General features: G+C 43.0%; 1 protein-coding gene across 1 annotated transcript in view; it reads left to right on the top strand.

The window, feature by feature from the left end:
* The window catches only part of LOC102447636 (MFS-type transporter SLC18B1), a 45,884-nt gene that overhangs the window by 13,395 nt on the left and 10,246 nt on the right, over positions 1 to 22,243 (top strand). Inside the window, exons 4-7 of the mRNA XM_089777158.1 lie at positions 719 to 792; positions 5,932 to 6,079; positions 7,408 to 7,564; positions 15,244 to 15,380. Coding sequence (XP_089633284.1) covers positions 719 to 792; positions 5,932 to 6,079; positions 7,408 to 7,564; positions 15,244 to 15,380 — 516 coding nt within the window. The remainder of the gene's footprint in view (positions 1 to 718; positions 793 to 5,931; positions 6,080 to 7,407; positions 7,565 to 15,243; positions 15,381 to 22,243) is intronic.

Genomic DNA, 22,243 nt, shown 5'->3' with positions numbered 1-22,243 from the left:
AATCTGGATGCCAGTTCCGACTTACATACAGATTCAACTTAAGAACAAACCTACAGTCCCTATCTTGTACGTAACCCGGGGACTGCCTGTAGTCACTTGACCAGTTGCTCACATCCCTAGGGGTATGTCTACACTACCACCCTAGTTCGAATTGGGGTGGTAATGTAGGCAACTGGAGTTGCAAATGAAGCCCGGGATTTGAATTTCCCGGGCTTCATTTGCATAAAGCCGGGCGCCGCCATTTTTAAATGTCCGCTAGTGCGGACTCCGTGCCACGCGGCTACACGTGGCACGGACTAGGTAGTTCGGACTAGGCTTCCTAGTTCGCACTCGCGGACATTTAAAAATAGCGGCGCCCGGCTTTATGCAAATGAAGCCCGGGAAATTCAAATCCCGGGCTTCATTTGCAACTCCGGTTGCCTACATTACCACCCTAGTTCGAACTAGGGTGGTAGTGTAGACATACCCTAGAACTTACCATTGGGGGAAACTAGCCATTTTTAGTTTGGTTACAAGCTAAATATGAGGAGGAGGGAGGGCAGAGGGGGGAGAGGGAGTCTGATTCTCCACCTTTGTTCTGTGTGTGTGTGTGTGTGTGTGTGTGTGTGTTTCTCCACAGTGCAATGTTCTGGTTTCATTATTCCTTAGGTAAGTTTCCTTGATTTAAAAATGGGCTTGAAATGATTAAAAGATAACCTTTATTCTTCACCAATTTCAGCTTGTACAAATTGGAGCCAAATTCATTTTTGTGGCGGGGATGTTTGTCTCAGGATGCATTACAATCCTGTTTGGGTGAGTGTTTTTTCTTGTATCTTAATTCTAGTGTTACACTTGTGTTCTAATAGTATGAAAACCAAATGCTCTTGCTGTTAAAACTGAGGGCTAGATGTTGACACATCTCAGCTCTGTTTCTGACCTAGAACCAGTGTCTTAACTTCTCCACCTTAGTTTTCCTCCTCTGAAAAGTGGGAGTAATACATCTCTAACTCCTGGCATTCTAAGGCTTGTTTAGTATTCGGAGACCCTTAGCTGGAACATGTCATATTTGCAATTTGCTATTCTAGTTATTGGAAAAACCTCAAGTGTAACAATAAAAACATACACGTTAGCTCAAAATAAGACTTCTAATGGTTTTAAATTCATTTGGGAATAGGAAGTTTAGTCCCTACAATTGCCAGGCAAAGGCACTGACTTGTGCAAAATATAGGCTTTACTACTAAAACGTATCTAGTCCCCACTGGATAGTTGTGAAATCAAGTCACTTTTGTGGGGATGCTGCTTGGCAAAACTATGAGGCACAGAGGAAAGCGCTGGAATTCTTCACCGGGGAGAAGAATCTGTGTTACTCCATTGGGGAGAAGAACCCAAAACAAAGGAAGGGGAAAGCTGGAGGAGGGCTAGAATAGGTGGGAGATGATAAAATTCTCCTTTAATCTGTCAGGCACTAGGGAGATGTCTTCACTACATTGTCAACCTCAGTCTATGGAACCCGAGTCTGCAGACTCAGTATTTTTAAGCCTGTGATTTTGCATCCACACTGCATAGTGAAGCCAAGCTTACAATTTCTGGACCTGAGTATCTCACCATGTTGATTGCATCCATACTGCACTACACTAACCCCAATAAATCCTTATTTTGGGGGCATATTCCAGGATTCCTATCACAGCCTCCTTCTGTAGCCATTCTAGGTCTTGTTTCATGTGATTTGTAGGAAAACTTGATTGTCCATCTTGCAGCACTTGACTGGAAGTTTATTCAGCCTGCTAACACTTCCAGATGAGTCATCTTCAGATCTATGCTGTCCTAGCAACTGGAGCCACAAACAAGGGTGAAGCACTTTTGGGGAGAACTTAATCCATCTTTCACTTTCCCTCCCATTTCAGGAAACTGTAGGGCAGCTATGAGATGCGTGTGGATATTTTGACAGTAATTTTTTTTTCTCCTACTGGAGGCACTTCTCAGAGAGAATATAGATGTAATACAGGCTCCAAATGGCAGATGACTCTTGCTATAGACACAGATTGGCGCTCCTGAAGCAGTGTTATTAGCTTAGACTGTTGGGAGCACATCATCATGCAGACCTGGGATGCTCAGCAGTGGCTCCAGAAATTTCACATGAGGAAGTGGATGTTTCTGGAACTTTGAGCGGCTTGCCCTGACACGTCAGCATTAAGACACATGTGAGGGAGGCCAGGCTGAACCAGAGCAAAGTTGCTATAACCATCTAGAAGAAGGCTACCCCGGCTGCAACAGGTCCATGACTATCCAGTTTGGTGTTGGCAAAAAAATTGGAGCTTTGCTGGTGGATGTTTGCGTGGCAATTGGAGCTGAGATTTATCCAAAAGAAATGGGCATAATGAAGTCCCTGAAATAACTGCTGATTCAAGTACTTCAAGATGAACTGCTTTCCAAAAAGCATCGGAGTCATGGATGGGGCTTAATTTACCTTGTTGTATTGTAATTGATATCAAAGTGTAGATTATCATTTTTACATTGCATATATTTATAAAAAAATAAACATTTTTCAATTTACCACCTGTCAGTACTGTTGTGCAATCTCTTTGAAAGTACAACCAATTTTTTTGTTACCTCTCTGCACTCAAACAGAATAATGCAGGCTCTGAAGTTTTACAAGTCCACTCAGTCCTATTTCTTGTTCAGCTAATTGCTAAGGTAAACAAGTTTGTTTACATTTCTGGGAGATAATTTGCCCCTTGTTTATAATATTACAAAAGTGACAGGCAAATGCCTGTTCTCATTTTCTCGACCACATGGCAAGGTATTTACATGCCAGATGTGCTAAATGTTCATATGCTTCTTCATTAAGGACATCTTCCATGCTGATGACACTCGTTTTATTTTTTTTAATGCATTAATTCAATTTGTGACTGAACTTCTTGGGGGAGAAATGTATGTTTCTGGCCTTGTTCTACCTGCATTTTTGCCATATATTCCATAGTGTAGCAATCTCAGATGTTGACCCAGCCTATGCTCATTTTATGAACACATTCACAACAAATTTGACAAAATGCAAATAAAGCACCAATGTGAGATTTCTAAAGATGGCTACAGCACTCAATCTAAGGCTTAAGAATCTGAAGTGCCTTCCAAAATCTGAGAGGAAGGAGTGGAGCATGCTTTCACGAGTGGCTCTTTTGAAACACTCCAACGTGAAAACGACAGAACCCAACCACCAAAAAAGACAATCAACCTTCTGGTGGCATCTAAGCTGATAATGAAAATGAACATGCATCAGTTCACATTGCTTTGGATTGTTATCGAGCAGAACCCATCGTCAGCATGGATGCACATCCCCTGGAATGGAGATTGAAGCACAAAGGGACATATGGATCTTTAGCATATCTGGACTATAAATATCTCATGATGCAAGCTACACAAGTACTATGCAAAAGCCTGTTTCCACTGTCAGGAGACATTGTTTACATTTGCAGGAGACAATGTTGCTGCCTTTTGTTTACAAACTTACAGTGATTGAACAAGCAGCAGAACAGAGTGAATTTGCAGGCTCTACAATTTTACATTGTTTTATTTTTAAATGCCCTTTTGTGAACTTAATTATATACTTGTAAGTTAAACTTTTGTTATGATAAACACTGTATTTCAGTCTCTAGTATTTTTCGGTCCACTCCAGTTGAAAATGTAAAAGGCATCAACAAATATTTTAATAAAAAGTGTTCAATTATTGCTTAATAGTGACATTTTTTAATCACTTGAACACTTTAAAATAGTGAACAATTGTGACACAGAGGCTCATTGGCGATTTGCTACTTTGTGTCAGTGACTGGACAGGTCTGGGGGGAAAAAAGTCATTACACCAAACAGGTTCCTGTCACAGTATTTGTCTTTAAAGAAGCTTGTGTGAGACATCAAATGAAAACTTATGCCATACTGGCCATCCTAAGCATTATGAGATCTATCTGCAGGTGGCATGCTCAACAAGCTGCTTGTACATACTGAATGTATAATAGGCAGGGTTGATAAACCAGTTTGTCTCAGCCAAAGGATATTGACTTACCTATATGCCAACGTTTCTGTGGGTGAAGAAACAAACCATCCCAATGTACAAAAAAGAATAGCAAATATGGCAGGCAATCAGCTTAGCTTAACAGAGAAACCTTCAATGAGCTTGAACACAAAAAGGAACTTACAAGAAGTGGAAACTTGGACAGATAACTAGGGAAGAGTATAAAATATTGCTTGGGCATGGAAGGGTGTAATCAGGAAGGCCAAGCACAACTGAAGTTGTAGCTAGCAAGGGATGTGAAGGGTAACAAGAAGGGTTTTCACAGGTATGTTAGCACGAAGATGATGATCCAGGAATGTGTGGGAACCTTATTGAATGGAGAAAGCAACCTAGTAACAGATGATGTGGGGAAAAACTGAAGTACACAATGCTTTTTTTGCTTCAGTCTTCATGGACAAGGTCACTCCCAGAATGCTGCACCAGGCAGCACAGTATGAAGAGGAGGTGAACAGTCCTCAGTAGTGAAAGGACAACTGGAAAAAGGCAAATGTGGTGCCCATCTTTTAAAAAGGGGAGGAGGAGGATCCAGGGAACAACAGTCTGGTCAGCCTCACCTCAGTCCTTGGAAAAATTATGGAGCAGGTCCTCAACTAATCCATTTTGAAACACTTGGAGGAGAGGAAGGAGATCAGAAACAGTCAACATGGATTCACATGCCTGAACAACCTAATTGCCTTCCATGGTGAGATAACTGGCTCAGTGGATGTGACATATTTTGACGTTTAGCAAAGCTTTTAATATGGCCTCCCACAGCATTCTTGCCAGCTAGTTAAAGAAGTATGGCTTGGATGAATGGATAGAGGAGATGGATAGCTTGCTGGCAAAATCATTGGGCTCAATGGATACTAATGGTAACCCTAACCTTCTATGATTCTATAAAGGGTTGCTTCTAGTTCCTGAGAACCAGGTGGATAATTCTGGGGGCAAAGGACTAAAAACACAGGCCCAGAGGATTAGGGGAGAATATTGGTGAGCTGTCCAGATACGAATCTGGGAAGCCAGAGTTGAGCTGCATCTTAGCTGCAGCAAGACGGCTGGAATCCAAGTCCCAGCAGCGTTCAGGCTCTGACCAACTTTCCCAATATCCTACACCTTTTCCCACTCAGGTCCTAGAACCGGGGGGTATGTCTAGACTACATGGCTCTGTCGGCAGAGCCATGTAAAGTAGTTTACTTGGCATAGTCAAAGAAGAGGGGATTTAATGAGGTTTACCGGAGCGGTCGACAAAGGCTTCCCTTGCTGACTGTGCCGCATCTAGACTGCTGCGCTGTGCTGCATCAGCTGATCGTCGGCACAGCACGGTGGCCATTTTTATTTTAATGAAGCGGGGATTGTTTAAATCCCTGCTTCTTTGACTATGCCAAGTAAACTACTTTATATGGATCTGTTGACGGAGCCATGTAGTCTAGACATAGCCTAAGTCTGAGAGTGAATTGACCCAAGTCCGAATATTTGTATGTGGATGCTAAGGAAGGTCTGGGCTTAAGCCTGAGTCTTAGCATAGATTTATAATGCAGTGGAGACATACCTAGAGACACTGGAGCTTAATCTATCAAATATATACAAAAGCTAGAGCTCCCAAGAAAGACCTGGGGCAACACCTTCCACAGCATCTGAGAGTGAAAGTGGTTCTGAGCTTCTCACCAGGATGCTGTCCCTAGACTCTGATGGTGGGAAGCCTACTTTGGCACTGTGTTTCACTGTTTCAAGCTCTTTCTGTATATCATGTTACACACGGGATAGGTAGGTGAGAGTTATTCCTTTTTGACAGAGGGCAACTCTATTCTTTGACCTCTGGACCAGCTGTCTCTAGAAGACTTTTATATTTTATATTTGTATTTTAAGGATATTATCTTTTGATTTGGTTTGTTTGTTTGTTCTTTCAGTATGTTGGACAAAGCACCTGATGGACCAATATTCATTGGTTTGTGTTTTCTGGTTAGAGCGATGGATGCCATAGGCTTTGCTGCAGCAATGACAGCATCATTTTCTATTCTTGCAAAGTCTTTTCCCAATAATATAGCTACAGTAATGGTATGTACAGATGTACACGCTATAGCCAAATGGCCAGAATAAAAGTGTTTTAATGACTCACATACATCTTTATGCATTTTGCGTAGCAGACAGCCTCTGAAAAGTGTGTACTAGAAGCTCATCCAACTGAAAAAGCCTGACAAAAATCTCTAATTTGAATTAAAATGCTATATGCCTGAGGAATAGACATGATTCAGGTACAATACAAGTAAAAGCCTTTGTGTGGACACAGTTATATGAATATGAAGCTGATTTCTACCAGTGTAGTTAATCTCTTTTCTAATTGGAAATAGCAATATTTGTGAAAGAACTAGTGCAAGCAGTACATCTTTCTACTGTAGAAAATACGTGTGAGCTTTCTTGTCACTGTTCTATCACTTTGCAATGGATATTGTGGCTAACTACTCTTTTTTTTTCCAGGTAAATTTCTTGGTCTAAGTATAGGCTGATCAAAAGATGTAAGACTAGTCCATTTCTTTTGTCAAAGTCCCAATTTACTGGTCAAGTTCACCCCAGAGTAAATAATAATAATAATAATAATAATTAATTAATAATACATAAGTAGTAAATAGATTTCAGGGTCCATTAAAATATCTGGCAGTCTGGGTTTGGCCTGCAGACTGGCTATTGACTACCCCTGATGTAACTAATGGGGACTAATAGCATTATAAGAGGAGACTAAGTCCATATAGGCCTCCCTCATCCTATTCTTTGAGGTAGCATCTAATTAAACCACTAAACATACCCCTGGACTTCATTAGATGGTGGCAAGGGCAGAATTTAAGCAGTTGTATGTATGTAGAAAAGAGCTTTGACTTATGCCCTCTTTCACCCAATCATCAAAGAAGTGACTTGATGTATTGCAGTGTGCTTATTAAGTCCTCCCTTTCAGGTTCTGATGTAATTTTATAGTTGGGAAATGTAGTCTCTTTGTTGCCGGCCTCTCTGCAGACATAATAGGTATATGGAACAGCAGTGGGGGTGTTTTGCCCAAGGAATCAGGTAAGCTAGGCAGTACTTGAGAGGTTAATACCGAAGAAGTAAGAACGGCACTTTGGTGCTGTGCTCTGTGTGCTGAAATAAGAGGATCAAATTGCTTTTATCTGGACAACTTTTCAGATTCCTTTGGTTGTCCTTGCATGTGAAGGTGGTTGTTGATAGATGTGATTAGTTTTAGCTCTTGATCAATGACAGAGCATCGTGTCTATCTAATCGACCTTGTCATCTTGAATGACCTTCCTAGGAAGTGGTGTGCCTCCAGACTGTTGCTGAAGAATTCAAATACACCCAAAATTTGACATTTTTTTTCTCTCTTCCCCCCTCTTTAGGGAAGTCTTGAAACATTTACAGGGCTTGGACTGGTGCTGGGTCCACCAATAGGTGGCTTTTTGTATCAGTCCTTTGGCTATGAAGTCCCATTCATAGTGCTTGGATGTTTAGTGCTGCTGCTGGTGCCTCTGAACATGTACCTCTTACCAAAATACGGTAGGCTCTCTTCCTTCCACTTTCTCCAATTAATATTTCAAATTTGAGATGATGCATACACTAATACAATATTTTGATTCTTTTTGTATATAGTAAAGCATAACTAAAAATCTTAGATGCATATTGCTTGGTATTAGTGATGTGAGGTGAGAATATTCTCTGGAGAATATTCTCCAAGAGCAAGAATATTTGGAAAATATTCTCAAAAAGATTATTTCCCAGGAATTTTTGAGAATTTTCTAATTTTTCATTTCCTCTTGAAATAATATACCGTATTCAACTTTTAGAACACCCTGAATGTTAAAGAGTATTCTTGATAGCTGCAGTGGCACAGGAGCCAGCAAACAGAGCTGCAAACATGGGGAGTTTGAGTGGGAGTTCTGTTGGAGGAAAAGTTTGCATTTGGATTTGGATTTGTATTGTTTGTATGTGTAGAGGCTTGTAGGGGCAGTGTGTTGGGAGTCAAGCTGAGCCCTGATTAGAGGGTGGGGCTTCACTGATTAGGGGTCCTATAAAAGTGGCCTTCTAGTCAGGCAGCTGCACAGGAGCCAGCAAACGGAACTGTAAACAGGGGAGTTTGAGTGGGAGTTTGTAAAGGGAGTTTGGATACTGGGACTTGTTTGGGGTTTGTTTTTGCTGTGGAGGGGGTATTTTGGTTTGTTTTTGTGTTCTCCGGACTAATAGGATTTTGGTGAGAAAGTAGTTAAAACACAGAGGCAGTAGTGGCCATGGCCCAAGTAGTAGAAAACACAAGAAGGATGATTGGATGTGGTAGCTGCGGTATGTACATGATTCTGGAGGGGGTACCTGAAAGGAGTTTTGTTTGCATGAAGTGCCGCCTGATAGAGCTGATAGAATAAAAGATCCGAGGACTGGAGATGCAGGTGGAAACTCTGGTCGAGTTTAGAAGGGGGTTTGAATAGATGATGAAGCAAAGACATGACGTGGCTGAAGGGGAAAATTTAGATATGCAGATGGAAACAGGATCAAGGGCCTCAGAGGGGGGACTGCTGGGCAAAGAAAATGGACAGTGGAAGCATGTGACTAAGAGAACCAGGTAGAGGAAAAAATGGGGCAGTGAAGGAAAAATAGAGCTCAAGAACAGGTATGTGGAGTTGGAGAATGAAGAAGGGGTACAGCAGGTAGATAAGGAAGATGGAAGGGTAAGGAAGAAGAGAAGAGTGGCTAGTCCCATAGATAAAGGGGAAGAGTTAATGGAGACAACACCAATAATGAGCATCAGGAGGATACAGGATGGGTTGAAGAGGATTACAAGGGAAAACAGGAATGGAAAGGACTTGCAGCCAGAGGAAGCAAGAGATAGACCGTAGAATCGCACTGTCACCAGGAAAAGGCAGGTCTACGTGATTGGGGACTCCTTATTGAGAAGAATAGATAGCCCTGTAACCAGAGCTGATCCAGAGAATAGAAAGATGTGCTGTCTGACAGGTGCTAAGATACAGGATGTGGAACTGAGGTTGAAGAGGATTATTAAGGGAGCAGGAAAGAATCCATTGATCATCCTTCATGTAGGAACAAATGATACGGCTAGATTCTCGCTGGAACGAATTAAGGGAGACTATTCCAGGCTGGGGAGGACGCTCAAGGAAATTGAGGCACAGGTGATCTTTAGTGGGATTCTGCCTGTTCCTAGAGAAGGGCGACTAAGATGTGACAGGATTATGATGATCAATAGATGGCTTAGGCAGTGGTGCTATAAGGAGGGCTTTGGGATGTATGGTCACTGGGAGGCATTTATGGACAGAGGACTGTTCTCTTGGGATGGACTTCACCTAAGTAGGGAGGGAAATAGATTTCTAGGATGGAGGCTGGCTCAACTGATTAAGAGAGCTTTAAACTAGGAATTTGAGGGAGACAGTTGGGAGATGTCCAGGTAATCTCTAAGCCGGATTTTAACACTGAGAGGGAGGAAAATAAAGTAAGAAAGGATATAGCTGGGGATAGGAGAATGTACAAGAGGAAGGGTAGGGTGGATACTAGTCTAATAAGTCATATTGGAGGTACAACGTCCATGCCAAATTGGGTAAAGAATGTGAGTGAGGCCAAACAGCAAAAATTAAGATGTTTGTACACCAATGCGAGGAGCCTAGGTAACAAAATGGAGGAACTAGAGCTATCAGTCCAGGAAATGAAACCAGATATTATAGGAATAACAGAAACATGGTAGGCCTGTTAGTTTGACATCTGTAGTATGCAAGATTTTGGAAAAAAATGTGAAGGAGAAAGTACTTAGAGATATTGAGATTAATGGCAATTGGGACAAATTACAACATGGTTTTACAAAAGATAGATCATGCCAAACCACCTGATCTCCTTTTTTGAGAAAGTAACAGATTTTTTAGATAAAGGAAATGCAGTGGATCTAATTTACCTCAACTTTAGTAAGGCATTTGATACAGTAACACATGGGGAATTATTGGTTAAATTGGAAAAGATAGGGATTAATATGAAAGTTGAGAGGTGGATAAGCAACTGGTTAAAGGGGAGACTACAGCGGGTCATACTGAAAAGTGAACTGTCAGGTTGGAGGAAGGTTACTAGCGGAGTTCCTCAGGGATCAGTTTGGGGCCAGTTTTATTTAATCTTTTTATTGCTGACCTTGGCACCCAAAGTGGAAGTGTCCTGATAAAATTTGCGGATGACACAAAATTGGGAGGTATTGACAATTCAGAAAAGGATCGGGATATCATACAGGAAGATCTGGATGACCTTGTAAATTGGAGTGATAGCAATAGGATGAAATTTAATAGTGAGAAGTGTAAGGTTATGCATTTAGGGATTAATAACAAGAATTTTAGTTATAAGCTGGGGACACATCAGTTGGAAGTAACGGAGGAGGAGAAGGACCTTGGAGTCCTGGTTGATTATAGGATGACTATGAGCCGCCATTGTGACATGGCGATGAAAAAGGCTAATACAGTCTTGGGATGTATTAGGCGAGGTATTTCCAGTAGGGATAAGGAGGTGGAATGAGGAGTAACGGTAGTTCGGAATAGGAAGCCTAGTCCGAACTACCTAGTTCGTGCCACGTGTAGCCGCGGGGCACGGAGTCCAAACTAGTGGACATTTAAAAATGGTGGCGCCCGGCAACATGCAAATGAAGCCCAGGAAATTCAAATCCCGGGCTTCATTTGCAACTCCGGTTGACTACAGTACCACCCTAGTTCGAACTAGGGTGGTAGTGTAGACATACCCTTGGAGTTTAGTATCCTGTTCCAGTATAGGCTGTAGTTTATTGATAATGTGTTGGACAGGTTTAAGTTGGGGGCTGTAGGTGTTGACAAGTGGTGTTCTATTGTTGGTTTTCTTGGGTCTGTCTTGAAGTAGATGGTTTCTAGGTATTCGTCTGGCTCTTTAAATTTGATTTTTTATTTCTCTGGGTGGGTAGTTGAGGTTTATAAATGCTTCGTAGAGATCATGAAGTTTTGGGTCAGTAAATGATCAGTTGCCTTTGCTAAATAGTCTTTTTAAGCTACTTGGAGGCTTACAGTACAGAGGACAAAGGGATTAATATGTATTCGATATAGTTAACACATGGAAGAGAATCCAGCTGCATGCAGTACTTTGAACTCTGATACACTTTGGAGAAAAGATAGCTAGAAGGTATTTATCCATATAATGTGAACAGCCTAATATTAAAAGGTAGTCATTATCAATTAGTGCAGGATAAAACTAATGGAACAGTGCAGGTGTATTAACTTTGAAGGGTAGGAGGAACTACATGGCTAAACACTCAGGCTGTGTCTACACTGGCCTCCCTTTCGGAAAAGGGATGCTAATGTAGCACTTTGGAATAGGCAAATCCGCGGGGGAGTTAAATATCCCCCGCGGTATTTGCATTAACATGGCTGCCGCTTTTTTCCGGCTTGGAGATAAGCCGGAGAAAAGCGCCAGTCTAGACGTGATTCTCCGGAAAATAAAGCCTTTTCCGGAGGATCTCTTATTCCTACTTTCAAGTAAGAATAAATAAGAGATCCTCCGGAAAAGGCTTTATTTTCTGGAGAATCACGTCTAGACTGACGCTTTTCTCCGGCTTATCTCCAAGCCGGAAAAAAGCGGCAGCCATGTTAATGCAAATACCGCGGGGGATATTTAACTCCCCCGCGGATTTGCCTATTCCAAAGTGCTACATTAGCATCCCTTTTCCGAAAGGGAGGCCAGTGTAGACACAGCCTCAAAGTTTTATAGAAAACCCACAAGGAAGAGAATAGTAACTATAACAAATTACAGGAGAGGAAACATGATAAATATAAATCTACTTACTACCCCTAGATGAGGTGTAACGGTTAACCACTTGTCTATCTGAAAGATGTTTATAGCTTAGATATCAGTGCTCCGAATTAGTATTAGTTTGGAATTTTGCTATATGGAACTCATTATACAGTTGTTACAGGCTCTGATCCTGTAGATCATATGCATATCAGTAGCAGTTGTGTACACATTGAGAACATGCACATATTGAAGTTCAAGCAGGAGCAGAGCAATGGAACATAATAAAAAGACATCACAATGACGCCTGGAAAGTTAAAGTTCATAGCCAAGGTGCAGGAAGCTTGATCAGATTTGGTTTGACAACTGACAATCTTTTGTTTTGTTTGTTTTGTTTTGTTTTGTTTTGTTTGTTTTGGTAACACATTTCTGAATACCCTGAAAAGAGAGAACTTCCACATGTGATTGCACAATACACTAGGGCTGTGTCTACATTGGCACCCTTTTCCGGAAAAGGGATGTTAATGAGACCTGTCGGAATTGCAAATGCCGTGGGGGATTTAAATATCCCCTGCGGCATTTGCATGAACATGGCTGCCGCTTTTTTCCAGCTCGGGGCTTTCCCGGAGAAAAGTACCAGTCTAGACGGGATCTTTCGGAAAATAAAGCCTTTTCCAGAAGATCCCTTATTCCTTATTTTAAGACGAATAAGGGATCTTCCGGAAAAGGCTTTGTTTTCTGAAAGATCCCGTCTAGACTGGTGCTTTTCTCCGGCAAAGCCCCGAGCCGGAAAAAAGCAGCAGCCATGTTCATGCAAATGCAGCAGGGGATATTTAAATCCCCCACGGCATTTGCAATTCCAACTGGTCTCATTAGCATCCGGAAAAGGGTGCCAATGTAGACACAGCCAAGATGTTAATTTGTTTTTCCTTTTTAAGGCCAGAATAAATTATTAGATTATCTAGTCTGACCTTATGTAATGGCTAGTTTACTGTAGAAAAATGGCTGTATTTAATATTTTTGTATATTCAATTAATAGACAATAGCCCAAATGCTTTTAATTAAGATGAAGGCATTAAGCAGAAAAATTTAACTTCTGTTTTCTTCATTTTTTCCTCTGTTCCTTTTTCTGTTTTACAACTTTGGAGGTTTTATAATAAGATAAGAGTTTTTTAATATAACTTTCTAAATTTTGCTTCAATTGTGTATGAACGATTCACCCTCAAAGGAATGAGAGAATACTGACTCTTGGAAGCAAGGGGGTTGGTTATGGTTGGCACTGTACCCCAAGGATATACCATCTAATTGGTTCACCACTTCATCATTGGAAAGTGGACATGCACCAGCTTTTGTAAGACCTGAGCAGATTTGCCCCATAGTTCATGCAAACTCACTGGTAAAGATAAATGTCAAAATAAGCTTATTGACCAAAAAGATAGAATGTAAGTGACGTTAATTGTCAGGCAAAAAAACAGAGTACAAGCAGTCCCCGAGTTACGCGGATCTGACTTATGTCGGATCCGCAGTTACAAACGGGGATTTTCTCACCCCGGAGGACTGGAGCGGCGGGACGCCTGGTCCCGCTGCCTGTCTCCTCCGGAGTGAGAAAAGCTGCTCCCCGTCTCCCTGTTCTGCTGGGGGAGCCAGCAGACCAGGGAGACGAGGAGCAAAGCGGCGGAGGACCCGGGCCGGACCCGCGGCGCTTCCAGATCAGCACCGCGGGTCCGGCCCGGGTCCTCCGCAGCTTTGCTCCGCGTCTCCCTGGTCTGCTGGGGGGGGACGCAGCTAGTGTTCCCCCCCCAGCAGACCAGGGAGACGTGGAGCAAAGCCCGGGGCCTGTGGTAGAGCAGGTGGGGCGCTGCCGGTAGGTCCCGCAGCACCGCTCCTTAGCGCTACTGGACCAACCTGGCAGCACCCCAGCTGCTCTGCCCCAGGAGTCCTGATTCAGCCGCTGCTGATCAGCTTCAGCAGTGGCTGAATCAGGACGTCTGGGTCTATTTGGAAAACCATGGGAGGGTGGGCGGGCGAAGCGAGCAGCTAGGGTGCTGCTGGGTTGATCCAGTAGTGCCGAGGAGCGGCCGCGCTACTGGACCAACCCAGCAGCACCCGAGCTGCTCTGCCCTAGGCGTCCCCAAGTCAGCCACTGCTGAAACTGACCAGCAGCTGACTACAGGAAGCCCAAGGCAGAGCTGCTCTGCCCCGGGCTTCCTGGAATCAGCTGCTGATCAGTTTCAGCAGCAGCTGACTTGGGGACGCCTGGGGTTCTTAAGTTGAATCTGTATGTAAGTCGGAACTGGCGTCCAGATTCAGCCGTTGTTGAAACTGATCAGTTTCAGCAGCGGCTGAATCTGGATGCCAGTTCCGACTTACATACAGATTCAACTTAAGAACAAACCTACAGTCCCTATCTTGTACGTAACCCGGGGACTGCCTGTAGTTACAAAAATAAAATATGTATTACTTAATTTTATTAAAGACGCAGTTATACTGGGCAACAACTAGATCAAACAGTTTCGCACACCACTGACTATTGCAGTCCATAGTACGCAGATTTCACCCTTGAATTCTGAGCCAGTCCCCTCTGTTGTAATATTTAGAGCAGGAAAGGGCAATAAGAAGGCAGTGGTTGGCCAGGATTAGTCCCTGGTGGTCCACAACTACTCTATTTACCTGTGTTTCTTCAGACATGGGTAATTGCAGCTCCTGTTGGCCATGGATCACTGTTCCTGACCCATGGGAGCTGCTGGAAGTGGTGGAGACTGAGACACCATTTCCTGCAGCTTCCATTGGCTGCGAACAGTGATCCACGGCCAATGGGAGCTACAATAGCCCTTAATCTGTGGATGCACTGGTAAATGTAGCAGTGGCAGCCCACCAGCGGCTAACCCTGGTGAGCCGAATCTGCTCCATGGGCCAATATTTGATCACTGCTGCTTTAGTGTCCTTGTTGCTGCACAGTGGACCAGGAGAAAGGCAAAGCATGGGCCCTATGTTTGGTTTTTATATCCTCAGTCCATGTGCTTGGGAAGCACAAGTCCAGGCATGTCTAGGGACATTGCTGAGTTTCCAGGCAAAGTTGAGTAATCCCCCTGGATGCAGCCACAGGCAGGTGAGTCATTACACTGTAGCTCCCTTGCTGTACAATGGCTATTGACACTTCCATCCAGGTGTTGGCTCCTCTCCTTGCAGTTGCCTCTGGGGAAGCTAATATTTGTCTGCTTCCCCAATTTACAGTATATTTCAGTGATAACCATACAACATATTCATATAATTTCATATGCATCGAGGATATCCATGTACGGATTGAAAAATGGCTTTCAGCAGACCAGTCTCCTATACCTTAAAAGGCATGCTTTTATATATAACATCACAATGGTATAAAACTGGGGACTATTAGTGTCACAGATACAGAGTGTCACAAACAGTTTATCTTCTTCTCCTTATAACAGATGCAGTCACTAGCAAGGACTCATTCTGGACACTCATTACTCTACCAAAAGTTGTATTTCTCTGTTTTACTATAATTTCAGTAAGTGCTTCTTTTGGCTTCCTGGATCCCACTATGTCACTGTTTATTTTAGAGAAGGTGAGTCCTCTTAATGTGCAAGAGATAGGACAATAACTTCAGCTATATGGAGTACTTTAATCCAAATATTTAAAATCGATGTCCTAATAAACTGTATTCTATTACATGTACTTGTCATTGACATTACGCGAGCCCGATACTGTATTCTTGATTTGTCATTCAGAGTAATTTGATTTCCACAGTGTTGTGTACTTCTTGCAGCTCCCATTAACTGCATGTGGAATTATGGGTAATCAACAGTGATAAAAATCCACCCTTACCCCTCTTTTGAAAACATGTCTCCAGTTTACAGTTCCACAAGTTCTTTCCTTAAGTTAGTCAAACTGTGACTGCAACCAGGAGTGACACATCTGAGGTAGCATGAGGGGGTCAAGTGACCCCTAAATGCCTTGGGTGGGAGAAGCAAGAAGCCAGCCAGTAGCTGGCTCGGGGGCAGAGCAAGGGTGGGAGAGGTGGGAACTGGAGTGGCAGGAGATTGTCTTGGCTCTTCCCTGGGCTGGGGGGAGTTATGTCACCAGTGGCTCCTCAAGTCACTCCTCACCAGTCACTCCTGACTTCCACTCTCACTTCCATGTACCACAGTCTATCAGATAAAATGAATAAATGCTTTGTCGGTGGCCGTGGGGTCATAGTCACTGTGACAGAATATTATCGGAGGGAAAAGCCACTTATTTGGGGGCTAACCTGTCTTGGCTCCATCTCTGCTTGTAATAACACAAAACACCTAAATTGTTTCTACAGTCTATTCTGCAGACACTATCTTAGTCACTTATTCATTAAGATAAAACTTGTTTGCGTGCTTGCATGACATGCTGAAATAAAGTGCCTGCTAACAAAATCATTAGCTACGTCATTGTATTTTCCCCATCAGGAAAATTGAAAATCAAGCATAATTGCGACTTTCAAAAGGGCAAAATGTTTCCTGATTCTTACCCATTTACTGTCTCTGGATAAGTATGGACAGATAATGCATGTTTGAGTGGCAGGAGGTTCATATGCACATGATTGAGTAAGAAGTTACAGACTTGGATGTTTCAATTGTAATAGCTGCAATTGTGGAATATTTGAATTCACGCAGTTCTTTAAATCTAGAATTGTGAATTGTTGATGCTATTGTCTTATAAAACTAAGGAAAGACAAATGACAAGTGAACAAAGCCTCCTCTACAACATTCTAGCTTCTTATTCTGTTGTTGCATCAGTGAAACCCCTTTGTTTTCCCTCCCATGTCCTGTACTGAATCTCTTTTTATATTACAGAGACAAGGTGGTTTGAGAGAAATGATCCTTCATGGGACCAACTTTTGAGTTACACAGAGCTCTTCACCAGGTCTGGGAATGGTATTCCAAGTGTATAAGTACACAGCTAAGTACAAGGTGAAATTGATTGTTTAGCATGAGAAGTTAACACACATTCTAAGGGACCATTCAAGGTAAAGCAAAATGCAGGACTATGTAGCACTTTAAAGACTAACAAGATGGTTTATTAGACGATGAGCTTTCGTGGGACAGACCCACTTCCTCAGATCAAATAGTGGAAGAAAATAGTCACAACCATATATACCAAAGGATACAATTAAAAAAAATGAACACATATGAAAAGGACAAATCACATTTCAGAACAGAAGGAGGATGCGGGGGGGGGGGGGAAGGAAGGTAAGTGTCTGTGAGTTAATGATATTAGAGGTGGGGAAAAGTAGATGTCTGTGAGCTAATGGTATTAGAGGTGATAATTGGGGAAACTATCTTTGTAATGGGTAAGGTAGTTGGGGTCTTTGTTCAATCCCCCCCCGGAGAGTGGCGAATTTTAGCATGAATGACAGTTCAGAGGATTCCCTTTCAAGTGCAGATGTAAAAGGTCTTTGTAGCAGAATGCAGGTAGTTAAGTCGTTGAGACAGTGTCCTTTCTGGTTGAAATGGCAAGAAATTGTTTTTTCTTTGTGATCCTGTCTGATATCTGTTTTGTGGGCATTAATCCTTTGGCAAAGTGTCTGAGACGTTTGTCCAATGTACATAGCAGACGGACACTTTCGGCACATGATAGCATAAATTATATTTCTGGATGCGCAGGAATATGTGTTCTTGATCTTATAACTCACTTGGTTAGGTCCAATAATGGTATCAGCAGAATGAAGATGTGGACAAAGCTGGCAACGGGGTTTGTTGCAAGGGAAGGTACCAGGGTTGGTATTAGTTTGGTATGTCCTGTGGTTGTTGGTAAGAATCATCTTGAGGTTAGGTGGTTGTCTATAGGAGACTATGGGTCTGTCTCCCTGAGCCTCTTGGAGTATGGTATCCTGTTCCAGTATAGGCTGTAGTTTATTGATAATGTGTTGGACAGGTTTAAGTTGGGGGTTGTAGGTGATGACAAGTGGTGTTCTATTGTTGGTTTTCTTGGTCTGTCTTGAAGTAGATTGTTTCTAGGTATTTGTCTGGCTCTTTCAATTTGCTTTTTTATTTCTCTGGGTGGGTAGTTGAGATTTATAACTACCCCCACACACACTATGCTCAGGGTTCCATGGAGGCTGTCAGCTCCCGTTTTCAGTTGTTCTTGCAGAGTCCGGCACCACTTTTAGTTAATAGGTTTTAGTATTTGGGGGGCTCACCTCTGATGATGATCTTAGTGAGATTGGGGGGGTCATTGCAAGACCAGAAAAGGAGATTCAGGAAAGATTTTTTCAGGATGTGGTCCCTATTGAATATGGGTTATAATTGTTTAAAGAAAACCTAAATGGCTCCAGTATGGGGTGGTAGCTGACAAAGGGGGATGTAAAGACAGAATTCTTGTTTATTTTCTGTGATAGAGCAAATTCTCTTGAGCTCATTGAGAGACCTGTTCTGTGATGTGATACACTTTTCTTGTAGAGAGCTCTTATTTCATGAAGGTGGTTTTAAGTGGGTTAAGGTATATATTTCTGACTTGCGCCTTGGAGTATACTCTGTGATACACTTGAACTGCTTTAATCCAGACATCCTAGGAAGCAGGGTTTGCCAGATTAAAGATTTTGTCAGGCCAGGGAGAGAGTGAGGGGGGTGGGGTTAGGGCACTTACCTGGCACTCCACATCCCCGATTCCTAGGCACCATCTGCCACCACTATGGAAGCGGTGGGGAAATGCCTCCAGCAGAGCACATTGCTGCACTGACATTCCCCCAGCAGGAGGGAGGGGGAGCAGCAGTGCACAGAGCTGCATCCACCTCCCTCTGCCAGGGTCCGTACCATGGGTGTTCCCGAATTAGGGACACGAAGAGTACAGAGGTTATAGTGTATCTGAGGGCCGGGCTGCAGATAACAGATTTTGGGTGTGCCTGGGGTAGCTACTGGATCAATGTGAGGAAGTATGGAGACCTATGGGTTTCTTTTATATAGCTATCAGGTATGGATGTAAGTGAGCCTAGGCTTATTGGTTAGTCGAATCAACTATTCACATTTCCACCCTGGCTGCCTCTGTATATTAAAAGACAGTTCCCTCCAGCACTGTCTCCATGGGGCCACCTCCCTCCCAGCAGCATGGGAGGGCAGGATGAGGGGAAGCTGCCCCCGCTGCATCTCTGCTGCCCCTGCTGCACCTCTCAGCCTCTGCCCCTTGCACGCCCGGCTCCTACTACATTTAAACTGCAGAGACGCAGCAGGGGCAGCCGCAAGCGGATACAGCACTTTTCCTCTTATGGACTAATTGTGTAGTTGATAAAGTGTCTATTCACTACACCAGGGCTACTCAACATGTGGCCCACAGGCCGCTTGCGGCCCATTTGTTTGCGGCCCATGGTGCGGTTTGGATTTACACAGGGCTCAACCCATGGCCTGCAGGTAGGATCCTTTGAACATGGACTCCACTGGGAACACGCTCCCAGGCGGGGTGAGCATTGAAAGTCGCAAGTGGATGGGCTGGCTGAAACAGGCAGGTACAGGGTGTTGGTGTTTCTAGCCCGAAGGAGGAGGTGCCGGGAGCACTGGGGCATTGTGGGAAGTGCTTTGTATTCATGCCCGTCAGTGTGAAAGAAGCTATTTGCATATATTTTTGCATGTTTACGCAACCACACTTAAGTTGCAGCCCTCGGCATGTGCTGTGAGTATCATTGTGGCCCCCAGGGCTTCCACAGCTGAGTAGCCCTGCACTACATTATTTGCGAATTACCTGCCTCTTAACATCCTTACTATCTGGTTCCTTCTGATATGTGAGATGCAAAAGATGGATCTTCAGGTTTTTAAGTCCTTTTTTAGAGCTGTTTTAGCATATTTGAAGCTGTATGTAGTGGACAGAGGTTCATCTTCTGGGGATGATGATTTGTTTCTTACATCTCTTTAGAAAGTAAATGGTACTGTTAAGGGTTGCTTTTTTTCCTTCATGTTGTGGAATTTCCATTTTGGTGGCAAAATTCAGTATCTTCCATTGTTGTATGCTGTTTTTTCCTAGATAGTAAAGAAACAATTGGTGACAAATATTTTTTACTGGACCAACCTGCAGAAACCTATCTGGAGATGAGGCAAAAAAACTTCAAATTACTATTTAAAAACATGACCCGCAATCCAACATAAAAATCAAAAAATGGAACCAACTACAACTCCATAACTCACAGAACTTTGCTTCTGAGTTAAACCATGGCAATAGAACATGTCATGTAGCATTTATATGGCAACCCAACATCATAAATTGTCAGAGTACCCCCAACTGCAGCTGAATTATCTGTACTTTACAAGGGATTGGACTTCTGCTTCTCCTCTATCGATCCTCCCATGTGGAAAATAAGAAGAATTGTTTTACGGACATTGCATCCAAGTATGCTTTCAGAACATTGACAACAATGACAACCAATGAACTACCATATCTCCATCCACAGTCATAAGACAAAAAGTATCATCTCAGTGGACAAAACCACGATTGCTTCAGGAAGAAAAAAAGTGAAATCCTTAACATCATATCCTACACCATCTTTCCACTGCCAAGATAAGCCCCTTTCTAGAACAGGCCCCGGCTGTCCGCCCTGTTGCCACAGCTGGCTGCTGAAGTGGTGCCCCCATCACTCAGCCTCAGTCACTTCCCTCCGCCCCCATCCTTCCACCAAGCCACCTCAGATGACCCCGCCTGCTGGAGCAGCTACCTGCTGCACCACTCACTTTCCACAGGAAGATGACAGCTGCTGCATATCTTTACAAATAGGTGTGCGGGCAAAGAATTTTTTGTGCATGGCCATACAGGCAAGCACCTTAGTGGGAACTATGGTCTTCAGATGCTACACAGGTAAGTAGGCGTTCAGGTAGGCTGATCTTCTTATATCAGGTCTTCTTTGTGTAATCCTGGGTGGGTGTATGTGAATGTTATTTTGGTTGGATATTCTTTCAGGTGAGTGTGAGCAATGAAATAGGAGATGGAATCACAATGGGCACTGGCTGCCTCTCATAGGAACAGTAATTACTTGGCTGCCTCCAGCACAGATCGCACCTCAGGGGCATGCTGCTCAGTGTTAAACGCCTTCTTGTTTCCAGGCAGCTTAGAGGGTCAGATTACCTTTCTCTTTCCCAGCTTTGCTAGAAAGGGTGCCATACTGGATAACAAGAAGGATGCCAAATGTGAAGGAATAATAACAATTCTATAAATCCAAGGATACGAACTGAGGGGAAAATTGTAAAACTGAAGAACTTCCTACATCACTTGTAGAAACCATCCTCAAACCCTTACCATCCTAAGCTTCTTCCAGAGTATAAGAGACTTCCTATAGAAACTCTGTGACATTAACAACCATAATTGCCACCATAAATATCACCTCTTTATACCTATATCGCTCACAATGACAGCATTATTGCCTACCTCAGTTATCTACAAGTCAATTAACAATTATCCCTTATCCACCCCAAACCCATCACCAAACTTCTCCATTCCATTCTCACCTGTAATAATTTTACATTCAACAACAATTTGCTCAAACCATGGAAACAATCATGGGTACTAAGATGGCTCCCCAGTATGCCAACCTCTTCATGTGCTACCTGGAGGAAGAATTTCTGGACAAATGCACCATGAAATCAATGATATAAGAGAGATACAGGGATCACATTTTCATCTTCTCAACAGACAACCTAAACTCCCTCAGAAACTTTTCCCACAACTTTAAGAAACTACCACCCGTCCACCAGACTCCCTGTAGTACATTCTCTGATCAGCATCAACTTGCTGGACACCATAATCAGTATCAACAATGGATCCCTACAGAAAACTGTGCACAAAAAACTCACAGATCACCATACTTGACTTCATAGATCCAGTACCTGTCTCAAACACCCCGAAAATGTATTATCTCACATCTAGGTACTCAGATACCACAGAATATCCTGTGAGGCGAGAGCCTAGGATACATATCTTACCACACCCAAAACTGTCTTCACCAAACAAGGAAAATCCACCAAAGACATAGATTGCATCAGGAAACTGGCCACCCAAAGACCCTGAGAGAACCTTTAAACAGTCTTTGAACAATCCTAGGTGTCACCTGTCATCCCATACAGTAACCCATACAGTGTATCATTAAATACAATCCATATTCAGTGGGGACCCCATCTTTCCTGAATCCCCTCTTTTGTCCTTGAAAAGTACCTCATCTCTCCAAGTTCATCATCAGAAATAAGCTACCCACAGACCACAACCCACCGACTCCAAATGGCACCAGATCCTGCTATAACAACAGAAGCAAAGCTTGAAGACTCCTCTTTATGATGACAATGATCTATACTGTACCCCCAACAATGAACCCTTCAGGATCCACGTTACATATGCCTATCATAACATGTGGTGTACCTCATCCAGTGCATTATATTCCCCAATAACAACCAGTCATTATTCTCTCAAATGAACTCATAAAAAATGATG

The sequence above is a fragment of the Pelodiscus sinensis genome, chromosome 3 (assembly GCF_052426305.1).
Source record: "Pelodiscus sinensis isolate ZL-2025 chromosome 3, ASM5242630v1, whole genome shotgun sequence".
NCBI classification, from domain to species: Eukaryota; Metazoa; Chordata; order Testudines; family Trionychidae; genus Pelodiscus; species Pelodiscus sinensis.
The sequence above is the reverse complement of the archived record's forward strand: the minus strand, read 5'-3'. Positions and strand labels throughout refer to the sequence as shown.